Source organism: Mustela lutreola, chromosome 4, assembly GCF_030435805.1.
Source record: "Mustela lutreola isolate mMusLut2 chromosome 4, mMusLut2.pri, whole genome shotgun sequence".
Classification (NCBI taxonomy): domain Eukaryota; kingdom Metazoa; phylum Chordata; class Mammalia; order Carnivora; family Mustelidae; genus Mustela; species Mustela lutreola.
Window position 1 is genome coordinate 77262763 of NC_081293.1, and position 24656 is coordinate 77287418.

Consider the following 24656-nt stretch of genomic DNA (forward strand, 5'->3'; position numbering starts at 1 on the left):
TTCATTGAAACAAAACTCAAAACAATGACCAACCCAGTAACAATGATCACCGTCACTAGTAGTATATGGTTCCTTCCTAAAAGGAGCAGGAATTCTTGGAAAAATAATTGATTCCAGAGCAGGGAAGGCAAATGCACAAGAGGACAGTTAGGTCACAAGGACACCGGAGCCATTCATAGAGGCTCTCACGAGCAATAGAAGGGAATCATTTATATATCACTTAGACTAAAAATTGCCTTGCATTGAAACACATCAAATATGCAAAGGATCACAAATGGATTATGATACTAAAAGAAGGAAAATTAATTTTGGAAATTGAAAGAAGGAAAGAGTCATATATTTTGGGCAGCCAAATAGTACATGAAGAAACTTTTCTCCTGTGGAAATATCCCAGCTAAGAAATAAAGAAAAAGTGATTCAGCTAGAATATCATCGCTCCCTAAACCCCGAATGAACACCTGAATCCAGATGCTGCAAAGACGTGGCTACCAACATCGTCAGTGATGAGCTGTTCTGTGTTATGATCCTCGTTCTAGAGAAACATAATATCATCTATGAAGTAGCTTTTCCAAAAAAGATCTCGATGTGCTCAAGGTTATATATAATTCATAAAAATGGTTCTTGGTAGGGAGGAGGTTCATTTTTTTCCCTTAAGGTGATATTTGGCAATATCTGGAGGCATTCTTAGTTGTCACTCATTTGGGTGCATACGCCGCTGATACCTGGTGGGCAGAGGCCAGAGATGCTACTAAATCCTGGGATGCCCAGGATCCTCTGGGCATAATTATCTAGCAAATAGAATGTCCATAGTGCTGCAGTTAGAAATCCTGACTCATGGGAATTGTGAAGTGGAGAGGAACATGTTAAATAATACGACTGGTCTGTAATGAGCAAAATCTCAGTGGTAAGAAATTACAAGCCAAAGACACAGTCATTAACAACAATAACCAAAAAATTCAAGAACTAAAAAGAAGGGAGGCGGATGACCTACAGACCTAAAGAGATAAAAGGCAGATCAACCAATACAAGGCAAAGAGCTGGGCAGCCTGGGGTGGCTCGGTCATTAGGCGTCTGCCTTCGGCTCAGGTCATGATCCCAGGGTCCTGGGATCAAGCCCCACATCGGACTCCCTTCTCCGCGGAGAGCCTGCTTCTCCCTCTCCCACTTCCCCTGCTTGCATTCCCTCTCTCTCTCTCTCACTGTCAAATAAATAAATAAAATCTTAAAAAAAAAACCCAAAACAACAAAAACAAGGAAAAGAGCTTATTTGGATTCCGATTTAAACAAACTGTATAAAACTTTGACACTTGATGACACATTTGGAAATTTGAACCCTGACTAGAAGTTTAATGATATTAAGAATAGTTTGGATGTGATAATGGTTTTGTTAGGTTACAAAAAAGTGACTTGATCTTCTAGAAATACAATCTGAAATACTCATGGGTGAAAAAGGTAACATCTTAAATTTGCTTCAAGTCAATATGGGAGCAAGGTAATAGCTAGAGAAATGAGTCCTTGAAGATCAGCTGAGAGGCTGATAGTTTGAATTTCGGAATGAGGAACATGAGCAGAGCTTCTGTTGGAACAAATATATTTACTTGTGGCTTTGGCTTTTTTAAATTTTTAAATTTTTTATTTTTTATTAACATATAATGTATTATGAGCCCCAGGGGTACAGGTCTGTGAATTGTCAGGCTTACACACTTCATAGCACTCACCATTGCATGTACCCTCCCCAATGTCCATATCCCCACCACCCTCTCCTTCCCACCCTCCCCCCAGCAACCCTCAGTTTGTTTTGTGAGATTAAGAGTCACTTACGGTTTGTCTCCCTCCTGATCCAACAACTAAAACCAAAGTTGCCCATGTTTTCTAAATGCAGACTAGAAGAAAGGTAGTTAGCTACAAAAGCGCAGGAGACTATACAAGTAGAATGATTGTTGTTTTCTTGAGAAGGATGCCTCCTTAACCTTCTCCACCACCATGAATATTGGTTGTTACTCCCTGAGATTCTCATGTCAGTTTCTTAAAGCCCGCCGTCAAAGTTCATTGAAATAGACTTTCAAACGATCTTTTTAAAGCAATTTCTTATTGCCATCTTTGAAATAAAGGGGGGTAAAACAAACAAGAAGGCTTCAGGCTTTCTAGCAAAGGTTGAGGGATGTGGCAGTGTAATAAAAATCATTAACAGATTTTTGTGAATACTCCCTATGCTTCACCATGAGATGTGGGTACAAGATAGTCTTGATCTCATTTGTATTTTATAGCATGAAACATGTGACCCAAAAAGCTTAATTTATAAAATATGAGGTCACACTATTACATGGTTGATGGAATTTCTCAGGGGAGGCTGTGCCTACTGGAGAGTCTAGAAATTTGGAGGAGCCATTCTGGGGGGCAAGTGCACCAACTGGCAGCAGTTGCATCTTCTGACTGAAATTTACCAGTGGCAGAGTTTCTGGATCCTGTGGGTGCCAGAATGGTGGCAGTGACGTAAAAAATCGTTTGGCTCGTTGTCCCATGTTCTGTGGTCAAGGTCCAGGGATGGGGGTAGAACAGCAGGAGGTATGCAGGACACACTTTGTACCCCAACTTCCAGAACCATGGCTCCCTATTGCTTGTTGCCCTCTTCCCTCTAGGAAGTGAAAGTGAGCTGACTTTCATTCAGCTGATAGCTTAATTTGTCTTTTCATGGGATTAAATATGCAAAATGGCAAGGAATATCAGCAGCGAACAGAGGGAGAAAATGAGCTTCAGCAAGTAGAAAGCAGTGTACTCGATCTCAGGCATACACCAGAGGGTTCAGTATTCAATCCAACAGCGGCCTTTTGGCAACACTCATGACTCATGTCTCACAATCTATGTTGAGTTTAGAAGATCATTGGAATGGGAAGACTGGAAGAGACATTTCACCTCCCCAAGAATGTGTCCTTTCAAATGTTTCCAGACTATCTTAAGTGAAAAACAAAACATATAAAACTTATTTGAGATCAAAAATGACAACTGGATAGATTGTTGATGCTGATTTATTTCTGAAGTGAAAATTACAGAAAGAGTCACTGAATCCCAAACACAGTAGAAAACCATGTGTGAGAGAAGAACTTATTTTGGAACAATAATTGGTTAAGTCTTTAAATGGGGAAGTACTAGTTATTTTCTCCCATCATAGAAACGATTTCATTGTAAAGTACTTGAGGGGCATCCATGGCCCAGATAAAATCCAAGTGGTTGTAAGGAGGGATCTTTCTGTGATAAATGAGGTTGGGGAGTTTGGAAAGCAGAAGGTCAACGTCTCGAGGGTCAGCCAGCAAGTCATTGCCTCCGTTCCACACTGCAATTGGCACGTGCATGTCCGTCAAGTTGTAGTAGGGAGGTGTGGGCTAAAACATAAGAGAGAAAGAACCCCAGTGTTTATAAGTAACTGCACTTTAAACCGCAATACTTATTTCTTGGCTAGAGGATATTGCACTGGTTGATGATTTTTTCTGTTGAGGTGTACTGACACATAACATTGTATTAATTTCAGGTGTATAACATAATGCTTTAATAGATGCATATATTGTGAAATAATCACCCCCATTAAGTCTAGTTATTGTCCATCACACACATGGTTACAGTTTTTTTTCTTATGATGAGAACTTGCAAGATCTACTTGAAAGTTTTTTTTTCTCTGTCTCTCTCTTTTTTAAAGATTTTATTTATTTATTTGAAGAGAGAATGAGAAAAAGAGCATGAGGGGGGAGGGTCAAGAGGAAAACAGACTCCCTGCAGAGCGCGGAACCTGATGGAGGACTCCATCCTGGGACTCCAGGATCAGGATCGGAACCAAAAGCAGTTGCACAACCAACTGACCCACCCAGGTGTTCCTTTAAGGTCTACTTTCTTGGCAACTTCCAAATATACAATACAGCATTGTTCATTGTAGTCACCATGTTGTACATGACATCCTCAAGGCTTTATTGTATAAACTGGAAATGTGTGCCTCTTCACTCATATCACCCACCCTCTACCCCACGCTGCTGGCAGCCACTCATCTGTTCTCTGTATCTGTGAATTCAGCTGTTGGTTTTGTTTTCAGATTCCACATATAAGTGAGATCATACAGAATGTGACTTACTCTGTCTGACTTATTTCACTTAGTATAATGCCTTCAATTTTGATCCATGTTGTTGCACATGGCATGGTTGGGTTATAGAAGTAGATTCTTAGCAGGGATTGCTCAGAGAAAGTCCCCTTCATTCACAGCAAAGTGGATGCAGTGTTTTAGGTCAGTGCTTCTCAAACTTGAAAGGGCCTGTGAAACACCTGGGGATCATGGTAACATGAAGATTCTGATTTGGTACATCTAGGGGAAGAGCCAGGATTCTGCATTCCCGGGTGAATGCTGATACAGTTGGTCCTGGACCATGCATTGAATAGCAAATCTTTAGATCACGTTTCTTACAAATTAAAAATTTAGATTTCTACCCCAAATCAAGAAAGTGGATTTAATTGGATTCTAACTATAATAGTCTACCCAGACACTCTAAAATATGATCTCGAAATGTCTTGAGTCATTTATTTTGGCTTTGTACTGACTTACCAGTATGGTCAGTTAGCAGGTCAGTCAGTTCATTGAAGGGGTTGTTTTGTTGAATACTTGGCTGATTTGACTAAATATTGGATACAATTCTGAGAAAAGCTATCGTCAGTCCCATTTGCTATTTCTAGAAAATCAATATTTACACATAGGTTTTAAAGAGGCTTATAAAGCAGGACAAGGGAATAAGAAAATCATCACCAATTTTACCACTATCCACAGAGAATTTTTTTGGTTTTTTAGATCCTACTCTGCAGAATACTAATCCAATAAATGAAATTTTTCCATATCTCACCTTATATAATAGTCAACTTGTCATAGGAAAATATTTCATCATCTATAATTTTCCATAATATTTTAATACTTTATTTTAGTGGAGAGAAGGGTAAAATGTGGAGAATATTCATAATAATAATTATAAACCTACCTTCTTTTATTCATGCTCCGTTGTTCAAAGAGTTTTCTAGATGTTACTTTCTGGCTCTTAATTTAGTGTCAGGGCTCAGTTAGTTGAAGACCATCTGTGTTGTTCTGTGGCTTGGCGGAGGAAGGGTAGGCTTGGGATTTGTTATTTCAGGTCCCCTAATATGGATGCCACTGATTACTGGTAGTACAGCCCAGGAGAAATGTAGATGCAAAGAATGACTGTGTTTTGGGGGTTTGAGGAGGTGATGATTGGAGAAAATGTGTTTTCAATGGTGTTTGATCTGATTGTGCCTCTTTGAAGACATCAAAAATTGTTGCAAAAGGGGGACATCTCTACACATGAGATATTGTCGTGAAGAGATAGAAATCCCTTCTAAACATCGAGTTGTGGAAGCAGATGAAAATCAGTAGGGTTGTTTGGCCAGTACGTGGGTGGAAACTCTGGGGTGGGAGGAGAAGGAAGGGGAGAAGATTATGAAAGCTACAGAGTAGCTCTCCCATTCAAATGTAGCCAGTGATGGTCTGCAGGTGTACCCTAACCTGAGGGCTTGCAGATGTGTTCTCATTACATATTTGGGTGGGGCAATGAAGAAATTGCTGTCTGAATGCCTATGGGGCCCCAGATGGGATGGACCCAAAGCCTGGTTTCTTCGTGCAGCAACAAGGGCAGGGGGTGGCCAGTATGTCTGCCTCTCCAACAAGACCCCTGTCTGCCAAGGAGTATCTCCAGCCTTGATCTGTGAGCACACCATCCTCACATCTTATCTCTGGGAATATGGTGGCATCACTTCTCTGGCTGTTGACCCCGGAAGGGCTATTGTTTAAGAAGACCAGAGATTTTCTCCTAAACAGTTTGAATTGTCGGCTTGTTGTATCTGTGAACTGCGCTTCTGAAAGGAGAGGGCCATGTGTGGGCAGCTGATATCCAGGGCAGGGTTGTATAAGGAGGTGCAGGGGGATGAGTTCTAGGAGGTTCTCCCAGGTGGAGGTGCGGTACCCTGAATGCTGCCACTGGAGCTCAGTGCACAGAGAGAGTATGGAGACAGGGTGATGTCTGGCATAATGCATGGATTACAAGGAAATTACCATCTACTTTCTGATTTCCTTAAGGATGAGTCTGGACACCAACATTCCTTTGGAATACACATGCCTGATGATTATAATTTCACCTTTAAAGTTTTATATCTTTGTCTTTCAAAATGTGAACAATTCCAACTTTAAGAAGCTTACCTGGTGAAAGTGCAGCATGTTCAGAGCTGGGCTTCCCCAGTCAAAAGCTTGGAACTCCCCAGACTTTACAGCCTAATGGAGAGAAATGAATAATACAAAGAAATAAAAGCTCTCCCTGCTATGTGAAAAACAAAATTCAAACCCTTCCAGGTAGTTTACTTTCAATTTAGACAATTTTTGAAAAACATTTTTCTCCTTCCCAAAAGTTAAGACTGTTGTTCATCCAGGACCAGATATTTATGCAAGTTTAAGTGTGGCTTTGCTTGAAATAATTTTTTTCTCACATGCCAAGTCATTAAAAAAAAAAAAATCATTCACTTCTTTGCTACCCAAAGTGATTGTTTTCATAGGATTTTATTTTTTTTAGAGAGTGAGAATGCACCCATGCAAGAGGGGTGGGGAGGGGCAGAGGGAGAGGAAGAGAGAGAGAATCTTAAGCAGGTTCCATGTTCAGCGCGGAGCCTGATGCAGGGCTTGAGCTCATGACCCCAAGATCATGATTTGAGCCAAAGTCAAGAGTCAGAAACTTAACCAACTCAGCCACCCAGGAGCCCCTCCTAGGATTTCATTTACATGGACAGAATAGCTATTTTCAGCTGGCAGCCACATGCCAGGAAAATTCCCTGCTAGGAGCATTTGACAGAGTATTTCAAGATTGTGCTGTACGGAAAGGGCCATGGGTTCAGGCACACAAAAGAAGTTTTAAGAGCATTTGAGAAATGATACCTGAGACCAGTGGAGGACATCCTGAACTGAAGTTCCTGCTGGATTATGTGATAGATATACATCCAAGCGACTCTATAAAGCAAAGGCACACACATATGTATATTGGGTTTCTTAAAATAGCTAAGATTTCAATTTTTGTGATCCAGGTCAAGTGCCTAAATTCAGCGTTCACCAAAGGAGCCAAGCAACATAGTTGTATGCTGCTGGAGAGTTAGCAAAGTGTAATTGCATGAGACAATTGTTTGATTTGTCACCACTCAATGAGGACAGCTCATCATCCCTTTGATCAAAATGGAAATTGGGGCTCAGAGAAATTTGGAGAAATGTCTAATGACATGCAGCTCATATCAAGGTAGAGCCAGAGATTTTACTCTAGATCTCTAGCTTCTCAGCTTTCGCTTCTCTCTACCCAGTGTTGGAGTACAGTAGATGTAATGTATGCACATATAGCGAGATGTGTACGTGTACTCATATATGATAGTCATATATATATATGACTATATATATATATGACTATATATATATGACTATGAATATATATATATATATATATATATATATATATATATATATACAGATATATAGTCAGGATACACATACAAGATATTTACAATCATTGTGCTATCCTGCTATCCTATCACTGCTCTAATCCACCGTGACCAGACCCCAGACAACAAACCGAAATCTTGTCTCAGCTTGTATAGACTGGTTCATAGTGGGTCTTAGTGCCACTGTAAAGAGGACCATGGCTAGGGTCAAACAAATTGACCATCATCATAGAAGAACGAAATACCTTTGCAAATAATGTTCATGTGGAAGGATGAAATCTCGAATTCCCTTTGCTCCTTGTCTCTATTTCACTACCAATTTTCTCAGAAGGTTCTCACAGATGGAATGCAGTAATCTGTTCTGCCTTTTCTTAGTGTGACAAGGGTAGACGGTTCCATCATACTGCACATACAAAATGGCAGCCATTCCCAGAGCCAAGGAGAGGGACTTGCTTGCAAGACAGAGGGATGAGTCTTCTACTTATCATCCAAAACAGAAATGGAGGAAATTTACCTTTTTCACATATATTCTAAAATATCCACATATTCTGACCAACACTAAGAAAGAGGACTGGGTGTCCTTGATTTCCATGAGGGCAGGAAGGTTTCTGTGATTTCACCATTGTGTCCCCAGTAGCTACAACACTTAGTAGTGTCCTAGTAAATACTATTTAATAAGTAGATACCTGGAGGTAGAATTATATCTTCTTGTCAATGAACTTGGTTAACCAACAATTCGGAGTAAGGATAATTGTCAAAATATAATAGTATTAGTAGCAAAACATATGCAATTCCTATGAGCCATATGCTTTGAACTATGGTCTCTAAGCTTTACACAAATTAGTTCATTTAATCTCCACACTAATACACTTGATGGACAAGGAAACCAAGACACATGATTGTAACTCAGCTCCAAAGAAAGGATTGGAGTTTAGGCTCTTAACTGGAATTTATATTCTTAACTCCTTTTGATAACTGTACTTTTTCATATATGTTTTTAAAACCCAAACCCAATTCAAAACAATGGAAATAGCTAGATAAAGAGTATGGACAAAAGCTAACATAAATAGTTGCTCTGAAATAAATTTTATAAAATTTATGGGAGTGACTATCAGCATTAAGAACATTCAGTCAATGCTTAGACATCAGCAGAGAAGCCTGCTAAAATATATGGTTCAGTGCCTCCCCTCACAGAATTTAAGTATTATACCAATTACTTAGGAGGTCAGAAGTGAGTAGAGCTCACTACCTACTATTTTTTCTATATGCTGTTTACTTTAGGGAGCACTTGAGTGACCGCAGGGAGCTGGAGGGAATGAAACTGGGAGCAATGATGTGACTTCCCTTGGGCTTATCTACAAAGCATGGACACAATTCTGAAGCTACTCCTAGTTTTTTTGTTTATTTGTTTTTGAGTAGACTCCATACCCAGCATGGAGCCCCACGTGGAGCTTGAACTCACGACCCTCAGATCAAGCCCTGAGCTGAGATCAAGAGTTGGATGCTTAAACAACTGAGCTACCCAGGCCTCCACTCCTCCTAGTTTTTCAAAGTACCATGTCTAAGTCATGGTAGAACAAGTCCTCAAAATATTGCTCAAAATATTCAGAATCAAAATGTCAATGCATACAAACCATGTTCAAGTTATTAGTATCAAATCCACAAATGATGAATAAGGCATTGCTGCAGAGGAGATCCACCGTCTCCCGGGAGCACACCTCAGTAGCAAGAAACTGATCAAAAAAGTGGTGTGGGTAGAATATTTTGTCACCAAATACAAGCTGAAAAATAAAAGCATTGGGACAGTTTTGTAAACATGAAGTGGCAAAGAAGACTCATTAATTTGTCTAGTTGCAAATTGGCTGGTGAGATTTTCATATTTCTTTATGTTGTTTCAGGAATTTCAAACTCTTTTTCTCATTTAATTCCCACTATAAAGTTGGGGAATGGACAGGGCAGATGACCAACATTGAATATGTATTGTTCCATTGAGAAATATAGTGGCTGCTGAGGAGATGTGTAAGACACGAAGAGTTACAGTCCAGTTGGGCTAATAAGAGCCATGAAATAAAAATCATAAAACAACGTGGCAGGATGTCATAAGTGATGCAACAAAACATCAAAAGATCAGAAGCCGAAATGGTGACCCCATTGTATTTTCAGGAAAACCTTTGGAAAGACAATGAGGCTCAGGAGCTTGATTATTTGCCTTAAATCTTCTTGAGAAAAATAGACCTGGGTTATCCCCATATTATATGGGAGGAAACAGGAGGCTAAGAAATAGTTGAGATCTTGTGCTTACCTAGAAGTGACTAAAAAGTTCACAGATTCTATAAAGCTACCATCTTGATCCGAGCCTCAAACTCCTGACGTAAGGTCTAATGCTTTTTAATTATTATTTTTAAACCAACTATCTACGTTGCCTATCAGAAAACCTGAGCCCAAGTAGGAAAGAAATACCTGCAGTAGCGCAGCTGGTAATGATACTCAAAGTCATCGCACATTTTTCACGTTTTGAGCAAAAGCTTTACATATGTAATTTGACTATAGATAGAGTCTCTTGGGCTTTCAACACACAAGTTAGTTCAAAGTGAAAAGAAATGAATAGTGCAAAACCATGGAAGGAAATAGCATCATTACGTTTTACAGACTGCAGTAAAAGTGTTCTCCTGAAGGAAGTGCATCGGTGTCTGTATGCGTCAGTTTAGGTAGGTGGGAGAAGTAGGTGATTAAGTGTTGGGAAAACAAGGATCATTAGTTCCCTCCAGTGTGTGCCTACTATACAAGACACTTAATATTTCCTGTTTATTACAACCCACACTCCTGCCCTCTGGGACCCCTTTTAAAGTTCTGAAAGTCAAGGGCATTTGATGAAGGGTCTCAAGGTCCTTGTCTCCACGAGTGTTGCTCCCCTTCCCCTCTTTCTCCTTTTCCCTCTCCTTCCCTTTCTTTTCTACCCTTCCCCTTTCTGGTTTTCTTCCTTTTGTTCTTATTTCTCCCTCCCTGAATCGTGGTTTTCATACATACAAAGGAAACGAAACATCTATGATGGGGACCGACACTCCCGGTATCGCTAACCCATGTAAAGCTACCAAGGATGTGGATAGAAAGGGGGATCTCAGTGGCTGTCATGGGGATTCAGCCATTGCTAGGCAGGAACTGAAACACGCTTCGGCCCATTTCCATTCTTGGCCAGAAGCATGGTTGTCGGTACCGTGTTTCCCTTCTCTTTCCGTCCCTCTGAGACCCACGGACAACTCGACATCTTAGATTCAGTTGAAGAGAATCACATACCTTGAACATGAATGAAGGAAGAAGCATGAGTTTGTTCAGAAGGGTTTTGGTGTATTTCACGGTGGCAACGGGAGCTAAAGCATAGAAGGTTTTGATTTTTTTAGCCAGCTTGGGGTTGGTAGAAAAGGCGATGAAACCTGAAACAGAACGACAAGGAACCAGTAAAGTAGATGTGTGTGTGTGTGTGTGTGTGTGTGTGTGTGTGTGTGTGTTTTACAAGTGGGACATTATTTGGATTTACACAGAGTGCTGTTTACTAAGAGAGAGAAACTGACCACCTCTGCTTGTTCAGAGCGACCAAATTTTAGTATATATTTTTTATTTTTGTAGATTCTCTCTAGGAAACTGAGGCTAGAACTTGTAAAACGTTAAGTTCTTTCATCTGACTTTAGAAAACAGGCCAATTTTAAGATTCATGTGGGGTGAGGAAGAATTACTTATACTGCAAACAGATTTTGATGAGTTCAGATTCATGTCATCACAGTGAGATAATTAATTAGCACTTCATATGAGGAGGGTATGCAAAGGGAAAGATTGAAAAAGTTTTAAATCTGACCAAACAAGATTTGAATCCCGGCTATGGAGTTTATTGGATTTGTTACCTTGGACAGGCCACCTAAGCACTGAAAGCGTCATTTTCCTCATCTGAAATATGGGACTAAAAATGAGTGCTTTAATAGGGTTTTTTAAGGAACCAAGTGAGGTGAATTATAGAAGGTATTTACCAGGACACTAAGCACATTGTAAATGCTGGACAAGAGACCAGCCACAATAATTCAAACATCTATGCTCCATAAATATACTCAGCTCTTGTCTGTAATGAATTGCTGTTTTGAATGGTAGCATATTAGTAGACTGGGATGTGATCAAAGAGTCATTAAGCTAAACTCTATACAATCAAACTACATAGGATAATCTCTCCCCATGGTTAATAATAGCATATTGATTAGACAAAAGAGTTCTGAACAACAACAATAAAAGAAAAGACTTTCAAATGTGAACACTTACCTCACCTACCTCTGCCTAATTCTACTTAAGGAAGAATGGCATTTGCTAAGGGATTCTTTACCTGATTGCCTAATTCTGTAGATTATAGCCAGTCTATCACCCAGAGAAATCAAGAATCACACAGGAAGGGGCGCCTGGGTGGCTCAGTGGGTTAGGCCGCTGCCTTCGGCTCAGGTCATGATCTCAGGGTCCTGGGATCGAGTCCCGCATCGGGCTCTCTCTCTACTCAGCGGGGAGCCTGCTTCCTCCTCTCTCTCTGCCTGCCTCTCTGCCTACTTGTGATCTCTGTCTGTCAAATAAATAAATAAAATCTTTAAAAAAAAAAAAAAAAGAATCACACAGGAAGAGATTGCATGGGTATCTACAGGTCCCAGCACAGGTAGGACAGGTGACTTCTCAGAATACACTTCCTTGCTTAGAATAAACAACACTACTTGTGACACAATCCTAAAAGGGACACTTATCTGACTTCCCAGTACACAGAAGATTAGAAGATGCAAATGCAAAGCAGAAACACCTTCCAGAAATCTATGTGTGTGGTGACAGTGATGACATGTTATCCATTAGTGACAAGAAGAATGGAATGTTCAAAATTCAAATGACTCCAAAGAGTGGTAGTTTGGAGTAACTTAGTGTCAGTTTTACTCATCTCCATAAATCCTAGGAAATCATTGCATTGCATTTTGAGGAAATAATTTTATAACCCTAGATCAATGAGGAAAAGTTAAACTCTTTTCAGTGTGTGCTATTTAAAAAACAAAAACAAAAACAAAAAAACAGCAGTGTGTCATAAGTTAAGGCAGATTTCCCTCCAAAATGATGCAACTTTTGTATGGTTTCGGAAATCAAAGGAGTCAATTTTGGTAATCTAGAACATCTCCCCTTTTTTAACAAAGGATCCTCAAAGGTTTTTGAGAAGCACCTGGGCTCAGTCGGTTGAGCACCTGACTCTTGGTTTTAGCTCAGGTCATGATCTCAGGGTCATGAGATTGAGCCCCTGTGGGACTCCATGCCCAGTGGGACGTCTGCTTGAGATTCTCTCTCTCTCCTTCTCTCTCTGCCCCTGTCCCTGCGTATGCATGTGCATGTTTTCTCTCTTTAAAATAAGTAAATCTTTAAAAAAAAAAAAAAAAAGAAAAAGGATATCGATTCGATTGTTGACCATGTGGGATACATGCTGTGCTGTACCTGCCTAGATTCCTCCTCATGTCTGAGGCATTTATTTAACCCCAGAAGCAGAGAATTTGTGACTCCTGTCTGATTTTGCTTTTGCTCAGGAGAATCCATGGTTCTCAAAGAATTCTAAAGAATTCCTTCCCCGGGTAGTCTTCATTGAATGGGGGGGTCAACTAGTGGCCAAAAAGGCCCAGCCACCTGGTTCCACTCCAAGAGACTCTCAAGAGCCTTCTCATACAGAATTGACTGAGAGCTTTTTGGAACTGTGTCACGTCCCCGCTGCTCCCTCTGCCCAGTCTTGCCTTCTGCCCTTTACCCTAGCAGTGTTTATTTATAAAACAACCTGAATACTAGTCCTCATCTCCTTGGGGACATGACCTATGATGTTTTTCTCTAAAATTTTATAGGTGAGTTAGCTCAGTTGGTTAAGTATCTTCCTTCTCCTCAGGTCATGATCCCAGGGTCCTGGGATCGAGTCCGGCATCGGACTCCTTGCTCAGCAAGGATTCTGCTTCTCCTTCTCTCTCTCAAATAAATAAACTTTTAAAAATTCTATAGATGAGACCCACGTGCCCACCACCAACTTCACCCACTTCCCTGCATCAATGTTTATATATGGACCTACCGATTACTTAGATTCCCAGCATGGAATCAAGTCATCGGCTGAGAACAGAGACTAGCATAAAATACGTCATTATTCCTCCTCTGTGACCCCTCCTTCCCCTTCTGCTTCCACCTTTCCCTTCCCCTTAAAGCTATCTCTCTCGCGCTCGGGAGCTCACCCGATTATGCTTTATTTCAACCGTTCCTCTGATGTTGCTGTTCGGAAGGTCCCTCCACCTGTCCGGCTGCCAAATCCAAAGGTCCCTTCTTAGACTTCAGTTCCCATGACTCATCAGTAGCCTCTTCCACAGCTGACCACCTTCTCCTTCTTGAAACACTTTCTGCCCTTGACTTCCAGAACATGAGGTACTCCTGGATCCCCATAGCACTGTCACCATGATGTCCCAGCTCCTTCATCTGATTCCTCCTCATCTTCTAGACTAAGAGCAGCCCGGGCTTCGTCCTTGGGCTCCTCCCCTTTCCTGTCTGAACTCACTCTACTGGTTATTGCACCCGGTTTCTCGTACATTTTGTACATTCAGATCTCCAGCAGGTTTCCGGCACCCAACAGCGAGAAAACAGAGCCCCTGTCCCCCTGGACCATATCTGTTGTTCTCACAGCCATCCCCCTCGTGGACTGGGCATCTCCATAACTCCAGGTGCTCAGACCACAAATCTCACATCATTCTTGACCCCTTTCTTTCCCTTATGCCCCATATCCAATGTGGAGGCAAGTCCTATAGGTTCCTCTTTCAGAACACATCGAGAACCTAACCATACACCACAGCTACCCACCTGCATCCAGGTCACGATCATGCCTCTCGTGGGTCACTCTAAGAATCCCTTAACCGGTTCCTCTACCCCTACCCTTGTTCCTTATCAGCAGCTGGGGTGATTCTGTTAATGGGACTGTGTAACTTCTAATGCTGTTGAGGGCCTTGAGGTCAGATCCTGGTACTCCCATCTTCAAAACTCTGCTCTGGTTTCCCTTTACTTAGAGTAAAACCTGAAATCCCTATAACATCTCAAAAGCTCTGAACAGTCTGCCCTCCTTAGACTGTGCCCACATCTCGTCCTTGCTTTGTGTCTGATTCAGCTACACAGTGAATCACCTCATCACCATTCCTTGAAAGTCTGCAACCTCAGACCCTTTGCACTTGCTTTTCCCTCTTTCCAGAACATCAGTCTTTCAGGCATACACATGACTCACCAGTCCCCAGTCCCCCATCTCCTTCACAGAGTGCTGGGGATATCCTCTATCTGAACTCGCCGTGTCCCCTCTGATGCTCCCTTATAGCCTTTCCTGATTATTTGCTTCCCATAACGCTACCATTATTTAACTTACTCTGTATTTTACTTTATAACCCTTGTTACTTTCTCTGCCTCCCCGCTAGAGTATCTGTAGCACAAGGACGGAAATTTTCATCTCCTTTATTTATTGCTATATTCTTAGGACACATTGCAGATGTTCCACTCATGTGGTTGAGTGGATGGGATGTCCAGTCCAGAGGACAGGAGGTGCAGTGTCTAAGATTATGGGCTTGGGAGTAGGATGGCCTGAGCTGGGATCTGAGGTACCCTATTCGTCCTACCTGTGTTACCTTGCACAAGTTATTTCCCCTCCTGTCTTATTTCCCCATATATACAACAGATTTGATCATTGTCGCTATATCATTGGATTGCCGTAGCCATTCCTTTATATGATGGATGGAAAGCAGTTAGCACAATGACCGACATGCCTGCATAACCACTGGGAAGGGGTCTGTATAAACAAAAGCCCCCTGATTCAGCTGCTTTTACCTACCAATGGTGGTGCCTTGGGAGTGGCCAACGTAGTGCAGCTTATCCTGTCCAGTTTTCTTTAAAATGAAGTCAATCGTGGCTGGGAGGTCGTATTTAGCCATCTCATCAAAGCTGTGAGAAAAACGAAGGCAAAAATAAAACTGAATACATTTCCTTGCTATAATTTCTAAAAGTCAAGCCTATTTATAGCTAAGCCTCTCTCTGGGAAAATAGAAAACTGGCTTCTCTAAGCATTGCTGCTTATAGACCAGGAGAGAGTGTCAGGTGCTTTTGGGGGCTGGCTTCTTATCAAGAGCTGACGTCATTTCTGAAATGGAGCATTACAACTGCAGCTTAATTCAAACAAGATAGCCTCTGTCGGTGGGGAACCTTGCTATCCCTAAAAATGAATGTCAGATTTAATCATCATTTGTACACAGATTGTACACAATCTGGGGTCAATTGAGATGAGTCAGAGCGCCCTTTCTTTTACTCCCCAAAGATCAGCCAAAATGGTCTTTGGAAAATGAAAATGAGATTCTGCCACTGCCTTTTTGGAAACTGCTCGGTGACTTCTCATTGTGCGCAGGGTGAGCTCTGAAGGCCTCAGCGTGGCCCACGGATCCCACCTGACCTCTCTCTCTTTCTCACCCCCCCAGAGACACGAGCTTCCTTGCAGGCCCTAGAACACTCAGAGCACTTTTCTATGCTTTAGCAGCACCACCGAAATCTCTTCTACTTCCCCCTCCATCAGCACTTTTTAGGAATGGGGCATGAGAGGGCCGGAGAAAGGAAACCTTTGAAAAGCTGGCCATGGTGTCCATAGTAACTCCCTCCCACCCTCTTCACTGTTGATGGTGACTTGGGTTCTTGAAACCCCAACTGAGCTTGGATATCCTCCCAAATCTCGATAGATCTTCCTTTTGGAATCTGCTAAGGCACCAAATTTCCTTGCTTCGGTCATTTCACTCATTCCATTTGAAAAGGGAATCTGTTCATCACACGTACTGAGATCATGGAGGAAAAGCTACCCTTGGACTCAGAATCCAAGAAGGGATTAGAATAAAAAGGACTCGCTTCTTCCCTCCTGAGTGTGTAATGTATTAAAATGGGACTGGATTGGAACAGGCAAACATGAATACTCACGCTTTTTAAACTCGATTTTATTTTTCATTGTCCATTTTTCTTTGTCCCTTTTCTTTACCTGAAAGCCCAGAATTCCACGGAGTCTGGGGAGAAGTATAGGTTTTTCCTGGCCCAGGTGTTCCCCCTGCTGTTTCCCAGCCACACGTCATAGCCGGCGTCTGCCAGAATGAAGGCCAGGCTGTTGTTGGGCAAATTGGAGATCCAGTTTGTGGCTGACGTGAGCAAACCGTGTTGCAGAAACGCAACAGGTCTCCGGCCTGAGGGAGAAAATTGTATCCAAGATTTATACCTCATTCCTCATTCTCAAATAAACGTGGAGACAGGATATAGACTTTCGGACGACTAGAATGAAATAGTTTTGCTTGATTGAGTTGAATATTTGAATATATCATTTTAATTATGGTGGTGGTTTCTCAAGTGACACAACGCTTCAGATTGTGCAGTTTAACCTTGGAAGGCTATTAAGAAACTTATATTCTGAGGAAATTCAGTGTGATGTTAATTTAAGTGGCTTGTGAGTGGTAAAGTGATAGGTGATCATGCTTAATTTTATTCTCCTTGTACTTCACAATTTTCCTGCGATGAGAAAAAGATAAAATGTTTGTGTAAGTGAGGAAATGAGCCTCAGATCGCCTCCATTTCCTCCCCATGGTCACACACATCCTGGCTAACTCTTCCTGATCCTCCAGGACTCAGCTAAGTCATTATTTCTAGAGCAAGTTTTCCTTGATCTCCACCAGCCGAGTTAGGCCTCTGTATCAGAACTTCTGGTTTAATGTCCTCTGAAAAGTTCTAGCATTGCACTTATCATGTATCATTATAATTATCTGTTCATGATTCCACTGACTTCATGGTGATCTCTCTGAAGATGAGAGATAAAGTTTCATCATGGTTTCATTTCTAGAATGAGCAAGACTCACGAAGTCCTTAGGGAGAAATGAAAGGAGGAAGGGAAGAAGGAAAGAAACAAGGATGGAATGAAGGGAAGAAAAGAGAAGGGAGAAAAAGGAAGGGAGGGAGGATTATACCTATATTCTCTGAATTTTTCTTCCCATAAGGAATTCTATTGATCCCAAGGATATAACCATCTTCCGTTATGACATCATACTCTTCACTTGGGTAACCCCAGTAGGAGATCATCTGACTCTGAAGAAAAACAAAGCTTCTAGTTTCAGTTGAGTTTTTAAAAGCATCTAGTAAGTAGATAAGTTATTCTTGACTGGTCATGTAAAAGCTTCAGCTTGCCATGATTCTAATTCATGATAGTAGCTCTTGGTTCTATGGGTTCCCTGCCCCACAACTCTGGTAACTTACAATATTCATGGTCACTTCAGGGCTTATAGGATGTAATTTTCCAAAGTAAGCATGTGTGGTTCCAAGTGCAGATATCAAACTTGCTACAGTTAATAGCAACCACATTTTGCTCTTGTCTGAAACAGAAGAAACCATGGCAGTGGTTAGCCTATGATGCTTTCATAATACTTGTATTCTGTGCTAGTTTTTACCTTCATGCAAGGTTTGATTATATTCTTTTTTGGGCAGTAAACTGGGACATGTGATGGTCAGCATGTGTATTTTAATGCTTCACATGTTTCACTCTCCTTGAAGCCTTTTAAGAACATTTCCTACTTGGTTTTCAAGTCATATTGAGCTCAACTTAATTGATCAAAATGTCTTCTAATTGTCTGGCATAATATTATGTTCTTATTATGCCTTATGTTTAAGGCTTTTGTCAACTCTTTTTGAGAGCCCCAAGTCGTGTGTGTGTTGGGGTTGGGTGGCATTATGTTAACATTTGATTCTTTTAGATTCGATATCAATACAACATGGTTCAAACCCATCATGATGTCTTTAACATTGTTTATGATAGCCACTCCATAAATGCTTATTAATCTGAGGTAATTATATGGACTTAATGGCCACCACCAGTTGTTCAAAATATCTAACAACAAAGTATCTAACAACAAAGAGGAAAACCCATATCATGATATTAAAAGAATTTTATTGATTTTCTAATTCAACCCCCTCATAGTCTACAGGTAAGAAACAACAACCTACTTCTCAGAGAAGTTAAAGATAATTTCAAGTGGATCACATTACTGCTATTATATACGTGATCAGTCTTTCACATAATGTCCTCTCAAATTTGGTAGGCTTTTATAAGCTATTTTATAAAGTGAAAAAACAGGGGCTCCTGGGTGGTGCAGTTGGTTAAGTGTCTGACTTTTGGTTTGGGTGCAGGTCCTGATCTCAGGGTGGTGAGATCGAGCCCCATGTCAGGCTCTATGGGCAGCAGGGAGTCTGCTGGACATTCTCTCTCCCTCTAACTCTGCCCCTCCTGCTTTTTGTTTCTCTCTTACTCTTCCTAAAATAAATAAGTCTTTTTACAAAAGTAAAAAAAAATGTTAACTTCCATAAGATATCTGTAGCTTCTATGACAAAGGATTACTTTCTTTAATATCTATTAGCTTTTATTAATCAGTGAGAAAAAAGACCAACAAATCAATAAATACTGGTTGAGCACATGAAAAAGCTTTCCTAGAGAGAAAAGTGGCCTAAAACCTTACAACTTAAAAACATTTGTAAATATTCTGTTACATTTATAATCAATGAAATGTAAATTAAAACTATAATGTTTTAATACCTATCAAATCAAGTTTGATAATTCATAGTGATGGCAAAATTGGGTGGAAGACCTAAGTGTTTGTGGGAGTGTAAGTTTTTGCTAGGTCTTTCAAGAAAATTATGAAAATTTAAAATGCATAACTCTTCTATTCCACGTTTAGATTTTAATCTCAGCTATAACCACAAATGTGTCTAAAACCATCTATATGTACGAGGATGTTCACTACAGCATTGTATATAACAGGAAAGACTGGGAATGACTTAAGTAAGTGCCTATCAGTAGAGAACATAATCTTATAAATTATCCTGTAAACCATACAACAGAATGTGATACTTCTTGTTTAAAAAAAGTGAGATGCAAACCAAAACTGCAATGACATACCTCACACCTGTTAGCATGGCCATTATCAAAAAGACAAGAAATGACAAGTGTTGACCTGGGTATGGAGAAAAGGGAGACATCGTGCACTGTTGGTGGGAATGTAAATTGGTCCACAAACAGTATGGAGGTTCTTCAAAAGAATTATAAATAGAACTGTCATATAATTCAACAATTCCACTTGTGAGTATTTATCCAAAGGGGAAAAAACACACTAACTCAAAATATATTGGCACCCCCATGTTCACTGATGTTCACTGCAGAATTATTTATGGTAGTTAAGACATGGAAGCACTGTAAGTGTCCACTGATGGAAAAATGGATAAAGAAAATGTCACACACACACACACACACACACACACACAGGAATACTATTCAGCTGTTAAAAAGAAGGAAATCTTGCCCTTTGTGACAACATGGATAGACCTCAAGGGCATCGTGCTAAGTGAAATAAGTCAGACAGAGAAAGACGAATACTATATGATCTCATTTAGGTGTGGTATCTCAAACAAAAAAACAAAAAACCCCAAACAAAACCTAAACAACTGAGCTCATGGATACAGAGAACACAGGGGTGTTTACCAGAGGTAGGGAGGTAGAGGGGGAATGAAATGAGAGAGGTGAATTAAATAGTACAAACTTCCAGCTATAAGATAAATAAGTCAGGGGGATATAACGTACAACATGGGGACTATAGTTGATAACAATAATGTATGGTATTTTTTAAAGTTGCTAAGAGAGTAGATCTTAAAGGCTTTCATCACAAGAACAAATAATTCTGTAACTATGTGTGGTGATGGATGTTAACTAGAGTTGGTTTCGTGATCATTTTGCAATATATAGAAATATTGACTCATTAATGGTGTACATTGAAACGGATATAATGTTATATAGCAATTGTATTTAAATTACAAAATAAGAGGAAGAAATACTATAATACTCCCCAAAGAGAAAAAAGTGAGAAAGTATTTATATGAAAATTTATCTGAGCTGGTTATAAAAAAAAAGGCACAGAATACAGTTCATTTGGTTTATCTAATACAGTCTGTGTAGTACCATTTATAAAATTTAAAAGGTCTCATTTGAAAAGTAAAACTAGAACACCAAAATTGTTGGGCATCTTGGTTATGAAGCCATACTGCCCAGTGACAAAATCTGCTGGTTATAAAAGGAATGATTTTTTTTTTCTTATTCTGAGTTACTGGGGTTACCCAATTTAAAATTTATCAGTCTTGCTTGTCAACATGTGGTAGTTGGGACAGCTGGTCAGCATTTTCTCTAGGAAAATAAGGAATCCCACTTATACTCAAACTTATTAGAACTAAACTGATGTTCTTTACCATTTTTGCATTTTTATAGAAATTGCAATTTACAAACCTTTTCCAGGGGAGCACTTTCATAGCCCTTTACTTTTCTGATCTTGTGATGGCAATTATCACTTATTTCTCAGCATAGACAGACTATTTGACATTAGACCCAGAACATCTGAAGTCCCTTCTATGTTGTAATCACCAACTATAGGTCTTCAGATATTAAGCTGGTGAAAAAGCCTCAAGGGAGAAGTAATGTTTGTCCCCAAATATTTGAAGAGACGTCATGTGAAGGACAGTTTCAAATCAATTCATTTGTAGTGCGTCTGAAATAAGTCATTCAATAAATATTCGATAAGGAACTACTAAGTGCCAGGGCACCTGGGAAACTCAGTGGGTTAAGCATCTGCCTTCGGCTCAGGTCATGATCTTAGAATCCTGTGGTCAAGACCCGACATTAGGCTCCATTGCTCAGTGGGGAGTCTGCAACTTCCTTTCCCTCTGCCCCTCCCACCCACTCATGTTCTCTCTCGCAAGTAAAGAAATAAATAATCTTAAAAAAAAAAGAAAGAAAGAAACTAGTGAGTACTAGGAGCAGTATTTGGAGGTCACACATGGAAAGATTTTCATTCTGTATAGAGAAGAGCTTTGTAAGATTCATGCCATTGGACTCAAGTGGGATTCTTTGGAAAGAGGTGATTTCTCAGTTGCTGATGTTTCAACAAAGGCAGTATAACCATTTGTCATCATACACGTAGAACGCTTAGTATAGTTTGCAGCTTACAGGAGAGCCAGACTGAAGGTCTCGAAACCTCAACCTGACCCTCTGGTCTAAGTTTGACCACTTCTTTATTGAGGGTTAGATATAGTAGTGTCTCTTACAAATGTCTTTACATGTCTTTACAAAGATATTTTAGAAAGGGACAAACTCATACATAAAGAACAACCAACAGTGTTTTCACATTCAAACCAGAAAGATCTGATCAAATATGTCTAGGAGCCATAATTTTCACCTTCTATTGCCTCATTAAGTGATTTGGCATTGTAAAGTGAGGACACTTTACCTATGGTTTAACTTATAGGATGTCCCAACAACCCAGTCATAAACATGAGCTCAGAGGTATTCAGGGGCAGGTTAAGTGTACTCAAAATGCCCATGGGCCAGCTCTAGGATGGTATCAGTAACTAACATCTGCAGAGGGTTCACTGTGTCCTGGGTGGGGTGTCACACATGTTGAGTTACCATCTCTGAGATTGTTCCCTTTTTGAGAAAATACAACCAGTAATGGTGCATGTCCCCAAGTTATTATCCAAACCCACGAAGATAATGAAAGTTCTTAACAACATGGCAGGCATATCATAAACTCTGAATAAATAGCTACTATTACAGTCATCCCATTTGATTCTCATGATAGCCCTATGCAGTAGATAGCATTTCCATCCCCATTTTATGGATAAGTGAGGTGAGGCTAAAAAAAGGGCTTTGCCAACAGGTAGCTTGAAAGAAATTGACCCCATGTTTGAGACTAGGTAGTCTGTCTCCAATGATTATGTTCTCCACTATAATGCCTCTTTAGGATGGCCTAAGGCCAACGTCTATAAGATGCTGCTTGGGACATTGACCAGAGGTTTATATAATTTGGTCTAAAGTTATTTGGAGAGGTGTATAATTTGAAGAAATGCATTAGTAGCCTCTGAATTTTAGCAATGGTATTAATAAAGGTTGATTCAATAGCACTTGATAAAATTAAATTATTCAATATAGTATATTACTACAGCTAACTCATGATGCTAGAGGACTGATTTTTGCTTCTCAGAAGGAAGAATATGAGAGATAAATGTTCACATTAGGCGTTCACTATAAAAATGCTGAAGTAATAAGCAAATCTGTCATCTAGTAATTAATAAGTTCACATATAAATTAAAAATCCAAGAAAAAAATAAGTAGGATTTTAAAGAATGAGCCTTAACTTAAATAGACACATTTATATAGATAAATATATATACATTATATATATACATTTATATAGATGAATATGCAACAAATATTAAAGCTCTTAAAAAATTCAAGGGTTTATAGGAAAAAAATGAGTTCCATAATTCAAATACAAATTTTGCCCGGCAGAAGTTATACTCACGATCTCCTCAGAAACAAGCTCGTATTTCTCTTGATGTTTAGTATCTTGGTGAACGTTGCATTTCCTTCTTATATACAAAACTTCCAATAATGGCCAGAACTACTCAGCCACTGATTAGATTCCATAAATCTTAATATCTGGACATCACCTAATTATCAGAGGACAAACCTAAAAATCAAATACTGCATTAATTTTCACTTAGTATCGAGATCACACCTTTAATTTCTAACAACCACAAATATTGGCCAAAGGAGTCATGCCCAAAAGGGATTTAGGAAACATTAAAAATGATTCTTGATAGCTTAAACATATAAAGAATGTTGAACCAAAGGTATAAGACAAATGATTATGTAGTGTAGCTCAGATAAAGGGACCTAAGATAATAAAAGGTCTCCTCTTGTTCTTTAAAAATATGGCACATAAACTCTTCTGACTGGATACTTACATAACTTCCTGCAAATGAATGTAATCAGTAAGGATTAGCATTTTATTATGGTCTTTGATCAGGGTCTCTAACTCAGCAGATAATGATCTAACTCACAGAAAACCCCAGCTGCTGCCCTTTAAAAACATGTGGGTGGTGCCATTTTCTTATATAAAATCATTACTTGGAGTTTGAACAATGTAACTGTGTTAATAAATGACTTGTGTAGTTAAAAACTTAATATTTAGGGCGCCTGGGTGGCTCAGTGGGTTAAGCCGCTGCCTTCGGCTCAGGTCATGATCTCAGAGTCCTGGGATCGAGTCCCGCATCGGGCTCTCTGCTCGGCGGAGAGCCTGCTTCCCTCTCTCTCTCTCTGCCTGCCTCTCCATCTACTTGTGATTTCTCTCTGTCAAATAAATAAATAAAAAATCTTTAAAAAAAAAAAAAAACAAAAAAAAAACTTAATATTTAAAAACATAGCTTATCTTTTATAACCACCATGAGCACCCATACCTTATAGTGAGAGAAAAAGAGAATTCTGTTTTGACTTCTTAAGATAATTTGCAAATTTATTTTTAGGAATCATCATTTTTTCAGTAGCACTTATGTTACCTGCAGAAATTGTGAAGAAATAATCATTGCCGGAAGGAACACAACGGTGGGCTATGACAGCAACTTTTCACCAAGTACCATCATAAAACTGAGCAGAAGTGCTTGATTTGAACAAACTAGGAGAAAGGGCATAGCCAGTACCACAAGTATTTGCATATACTTATGTTTCTAATATCTCAGCTTCACTCAGCTCTGGTTGATTATCATTGACAATAGGAGATTTTTGAAAAGAGAGTCGCACAATCTCCTAGGGTCAATGTGGAATGGGAAGGTGTTGCTCGCTATCCTAATGCAGTCTGAATTTACGTTCCCAGCAGGCGGGAAAGAGCTTGACCACGTTTTTCATGTCATCATGTGTACTCATGCAAAAGGAGAATGCAGGACGTGTTCCCTTGGCCTTTTATTGTAGCTGAAAAGTGTTTGGAGTCAGAGTGTGGTATATCTAAATACTAAGGATCTTGTAAAGAGACCCATAATTCTTGCCATAACAATGCAGCCAATTGTTTCTTTATAAGTACCTTAAATTCTGATTCATTAGGGGTAATTGTCGTAGTCATAGAAACTAGAAAAGAGGAGTTAGGGTCCAGTGTGCAGCATATGCTAAGGGCCATGAGGAAACATATTGCCTTCTGTACTATATCAGCCCCTCT

The 24656-nt window shown here is 39.9% G+C and overlaps 1 protein-coding gene across 2 annotated transcripts; it reads right to left on the bottom strand.

The window, feature by feature from the left end:
• Positions 1–3010: 3010 nt before the first annotated feature.
• LOC131830061 (gastric triacylglycerol lipase) lies at positions 3011–23126 on the bottom strand. 2 transcript variants are annotated; one of them, XM_059172469.1, is made up of 10 exons: positions 22971–23126; positions 17833–17948; positions 17547–17664; positions 16577–16775; positions 15395–15504; positions 10804–10940; positions 9144–9290; positions 6962–7033; positions 6236–6307; positions 3011–3380 (listed from the first exon to the last, which is right to left on the bottom strand). In XM_059172469.1, exons 2-10 carry the CDS (start codon positions 17935–17937, stop codon positions 3147–3149), a joined length of 1194 nt encoding a protein of 397 aa, XP_059028452.1. In that variant the 5' UTR covers positions 17938–17948; positions 22971–23126; the 3' UTR covers positions 3011–3146. The 2 variants fall into 2 exon arrangements, with proteins under 2 accessions (XP_059028452.1, XP_059028451.1); XM_059172468.1 differs by lacking the exon at positions 22971–23126 and having other exon boundaries at positions 17833–17967.
• Between the last annotated feature and the right edge of the window lie 1530 nt (positions 23127–24656).

Excerpts from the sequence above, each read along its gene's own strand:
- LOC131830061 (XM_059172468.1), bottom strand. The coding sequence starts at position 17,967 with ATGGTTTCTTCTGTTTCAGACAAGAGCAAAATGTGGTTGCTATTAACT. Across the intron at positions 10,941-15,394 it reads CTCCCAAGGCACCACCATTG|GTTTCATCGCCTTTTCTACC; the intron begins GTAGGTAAAAGC and ends GTTCTGTTTCAG. Across the intron at positions 3,381-6,235 it reads ACATGCTGCACTTTCACCAG|CCCACACCTCCCTACTACAA; the intron begins GTAAGCTTCTTA and ends CTTATGTTTTAG.